This window comes from Spinacia oleracea, chromosome 3 (genome assembly GCF_020520425.1).
Source record: "Spinacia oleracea cultivar Varoflay chromosome 3, BTI_SOV_V1, whole genome shotgun sequence".
Lineage (NCBI taxonomy): Eukaryota > Viridiplantae > Streptophyta > Magnoliopsida > Caryophyllales > Amaranthaceae > Spinacia > Spinacia oleracea.
The window spans coordinates 145,890,021-145,894,719 of NC_079489.1; the positions used below are offsets into that span (position 1 = coordinate 145,890,021).

The following is a 4,699-nucleotide window of genomic DNA, read 5'->3' on the forward strand; positions in this document are numbered from 1 at the left end:
CTCATCGGTTCAATTAAGGGTGTGTTCTCTTCAATCTATAAGACACTGAACTTATCTGATCTTATTTAACTTAAGGTGTGTTCTAATAACCTGATTTTCACTTACTTTTTCTGAACTTATCTAAACGTAATTGAATTTATATGGACTTATTAAAACTTATTTTAGTTACAAATTGTACTTGGTCAACCCTTATTTTTTCTGACTTTAGACTTCGTTCTATTCGACTTATTTTGTTTGAACTTATATTATCTAAACATATCTGAAAAAACCTTATTTTGTCTGAAATAAACTTATTTGTGCGTGAAAGTGTCTGAAAAAAACTTATTTTCTTCAAACTTATATTATATGAACTTGAACTTATTTGATTTTATTTTATTTAAAAGAAACGTATAATTATCTGAAATAGTCTTACTTGTATGTAAAAATGTCTGAAAAAAGAATTATCTAAACTTTTATGAACTTAAGGCTTTGTTCTGTTCGACTTATTTTGACTTATTTCAGATAAAATAAGTTCAGATAAGTTCAGTTAAGTTCAGATAAGTTCAGATAAGTTCAGATAATATAAGTTCAGCAAAAATAAGTTTTTTTCAGACATTTTCACACACAAATAAGTTTATTTTAGACAAAATAAGTTTTTTCATATAAGATAAGTTCAGATAATATAAATTCAGCAAAAATAAGTGTTTTTCAGACATTTTTTTTTGGCAAATAATAAGGGATATTATTACCAAAGTGGTGAAAACACCAACACCATTACACCAAGTAGTTCCAGCCAACAGGGAGGGGAACCACAGCAACAAAGCTCAAAGAGCACACTACTTACTCATATCTACAAGCCACTATGAAAAGTATTCTCCTAATAATACAATCAACAGAATATGTTTTGTTCTTGAAAATCTTAGCATTCCTCTGAAGCCACAAAGCATACACAGTTTCAGCAAAGGCAATGCTTCTCCTAGTATCAGCTGCTTTAGTGCTTCTGCTCTTTACTGAGCACCACTGCACCTCCAAATCCCACTGCATTACTGATCTGTTAACCTCCATATGCTGCAAAACACCACCCCAAACCTCCTTGGAGAAATAACAATCAAAGAATAAGTGCTCAAGGCTCTCATCAGCAGCCTGACATAGCTCACAGAGTCCAGCTATGTTAATCCCCCACCCTCTCAATCTATCTTTTGTAGGAAGTCTTTTATGCAATGCCAACCACACAATGAAAGCAGCTTTAGGGGTAGCATGACTATTGCAGATGATTCTCTTCCAGGCCACATGCCCTCCAGTATCAAGCAAGTATTTATACATTTTGTTGATCTTGAATTTGCCAGCATAAGTAAACTGGTCAAAGTTACCAGCTTGCATCACCATGTCCCTACTGTGCCATATCTTCCTAAGAGACCAAGTGAGACCATTGGGAACAGGCATAGTCCGGAAATTCTGGTTTTTCACATAGTAAACATGAATCCATTTAACCCACAGTCTATCTTGCTTCATAGAAAGAGCCCAAAGATGCTTCACAACAGCTGCTTTGTTCCAGATAATCAGATTGGTCAAATTCCACCCTCCACAACTCTTGGGGAAACACATCTGTTCCCAAGAGACAGGAGCTTTTTTTGAACCTAACTCAGAACCTGTCCAAAGAAAGCATCTACAGATCCTTTGAATTTCCTTCATTACTTTCTTTGGCATTACAAAAATCTGACTCCAGTACATCTGAATACCAAATAAGACAGATTTGATCAATTGCAATCTCCCTGCATAAGACAAAAATTTTGCAGACCGGCTTCTCACTCGAGCAACAATCTTTTCAATGAGAGGTTTGCAGTCTGCAAACTTAAGTTTCCTGGTTGTTAAGGGAACACCAAGATACTTGAAGGGAAAGGAACCCTTTGGAATGCCAATTTGCTCAACAATCTGATCAGATAAACTATCAGAAACACCAGCAGTATATACCTCACTTTTATGAAAATTAGCTAGCAGACCAGAAGCAAGAGAGAATTTAGTGAAAGCCCCAAACAAAGCAGTTACAGAAGGCATATCAGCTCTTGCAAACATCAGAAGATCATCAGCAAACATCATATGTGTTATATTCAACTTCTTGCATCTTGGATGGTACTTAAATTGCTTATTACTTGCAACACTACCCAGGAATCTTGATAAGTACTCCATTCCTATTGCAAACAGATAGGGGGACATAGGATCCCCTTTCCTCAGCCCTTTCTTAGCAGGAATAGGAGGAGTAGGAGCTCCATTGACTAGGATAGAATAAGAAACTGAACTCAGACATTGCATAACCCAGTGAACAAACTTACTAGGAAATCCCAACTCCTGCAGCATCTGTTTAAGAAAAGGCCACTCAATAGAGTCATAGGCCTTCTTTAAACCCACTTTAATCATACATCTAGGAGAAATGTACTTTCTGGAGTAGCATTTGACTAATTCTGAGGCCAACAAGATATTATCTGAAATGTTTCTACCAGGGATGAACCCTGATTGAGCATTGCTAATCACATCACCAATCACTCCCTGCATTCTTGCTGTTAGGATTTTAGAAATAAGCTTGTAAACTATAGAGCAACAAGCAATAGGTCTAAAATCCTTGATACTTGTAGCATTCTGAATCTTAGGAATCAAAGTCACTGAGGTGTTGTTGACTTGCCTCAGCATTTGGCCAGTTTCAAGAATTCCTTCACAGCTGCATAAACATCATCTTTAACTATTCCCCATGCCTTTTTAAAGAAAAAGCTATTGAAACCATCTAGGCCAGGGGCTTTGTGGATATTGATACCAGCCAAGGCAACATCAATCTCCTCATTTGTAACAGGAACTACTAGACCTTGAGCAGCATTAGCAGTCAGTTGATTCCCCTTCCTAACAACATCCAGATCAATACCCACAAGATTATCTGCAGCAGACCCAACAAGCTCCTTATAAAAATCACAAATCTCCTTCTGGATTTCCTCTGTGGTGACCAGTTTCCTTCCAGCAGTGTCATACAACAAGTCAATGCTATTCCTTGTGTATCTCTCTTTCATAGCACTGAAGAAGAATTTAGAATTTGAGTCACCTGTTTTCAGCCATTGAATTCTTGATTTTTGCCTATATGCACTTTCCTGAATTCCTAGAAACTTTTTCAGCAACTCTAACTGTTTCTTTTCATTCACCTGTAACTCAGAGTCAGTGGGAGTAGCAGCCAGCAGATGTTGGATGCCATCAAGATCAGTTCTAATATTGTCAATTCTTTCCTCAAGCCTTGCAAACTCCTTCTTGTGTAAAGTTTTCAAACCCTGCTTAACACATTTCAACTTTTGCCACACCTGGTACATTGCAGTGCCATGAATATTAACCTTCCAGCCATCTTGGACCACTTGAGTAAAGCTAGGGTGGCCAGCCATATAGTTGAAGAACCTAAAAGGCCTCCCTTTAGAATGATCCTCTGCATTACAAGTGAGAACAAGAGGAGAATGGTCAGAAATTCCTGGGTTAAGATAATCCACAATAGCACCATCAAACACTGTATGCCAAGCAGCACACCCTAAAGCTCTATCAATTCTAGAACTGATTCCCCTATCCCCTTGCCCTTTATTACTCCAGGAGAAGAAGTGTCCACAACTCTTCAGTTCAGCCAAACCAGCAGCATCAATACACCCCTCAAAATCCCTTGTTTCACTATCTTGAACTTGACTACCATTAATCCTGTCCCCAGAATATAAAACAGAATTGAAATCCCCCATAAGCAGCCAAGGCTTACTCACAGTGCTTGCAATGTTAACCAAATCAACCCACAATGGTTTTCTATGATCTATAGTGTGAAGTCCATAGACAGCAGTAAATTCAAAAGTAGTTAAGCCAGTCTTAGTGCAAATGACTCCATGAATAAACTGATCTGTTTTATTCACCACCTGATAAGTAACCAAACTATGTCTCCAACCAACCCAAATTCTGCCTTTAGGAGAGTAGGAATAATTCATTTCCCACTTCCACTCACCTCCAAGTTTAGTCTGGATTTTCTTGATATTATTGTCTCACGGTTATATCGCTCTTATTTTTCCTCGAACCAGAGAAAGGCGGAGAACTCTTGTTTATTGGAGCGCCGGAGTGCAGAGGTTGTTCCCATCATTGAAGTCCGAGTGTGGGACTGAGCCTTCCGAATGAGAAAGACAATAAAGTGCTTTGTTTCGTTGGAAAAACCAACGCAAATACAAATATCAAATTGACTTAACCCTAGTCTCCACCAAAGCTACAACATCTATTTCATTCTTCTGCAAAAATCTCCTCACCTCCACCACCTTTGAAGGAGCATTAAGCCCCCTCACATTCCATGAGCATATTATCATGGGGGGAACTCCACAGTACCTTCACCCCCACCTATTCCCCCACCTCCATCATCATCCTCAGAAGAACTCACCACAGCAGAGTGAACTTGAGCCAAACCAAGAGCAGATGTATGCAATCTAGTCTCCTTTTTCCTCCTAGATACTACCCTCCACCCATCATCACTAGGTGGAGCAGTAGCAGCTGGAGTGTTCTCAACAACAGTAGAAGCCACCTCCTTCACAGTTTCAGCACAAGTCTCATCCTCCACATTTACAGAAGCCACATTAACCCTTGGTTCTTTAGGCCTCCAAACTTTCTGGATCTTTTGAGTGGGCTTAACAAACACTGCAGGTTGAAATCTAGTAGTATTACTCTTTTTAATGCT

At 38.7% G+C, this 4,699-nt stretch overlaps 1 protein-coding gene across 1 annotated transcript; it reads right to left on the reverse strand.

Annotated features, from left to right (window-relative positions):
• Positions 1–2,657: 2,657 nt before the first annotated feature.
• On the reverse strand, positions 2,658–4,334 carry LOC110779008 (uncharacterized). The gene is made up of 2 exons (XM_056839768.1): positions 4,221–4,334; positions 2,658–3,899 (listed from the first exon to the last, which is right to left on the reverse strand). The coding sequence occupies exons 1-2, from the start codon at positions 4,332–4,334 to the stop codon at positions 2,658–2,660; spliced, it is 1,356 nt and encodes a 451-aa protein (XP_056695746.1).
• Positions 4,335–4,699: the final 365 nt, after the last annotated feature.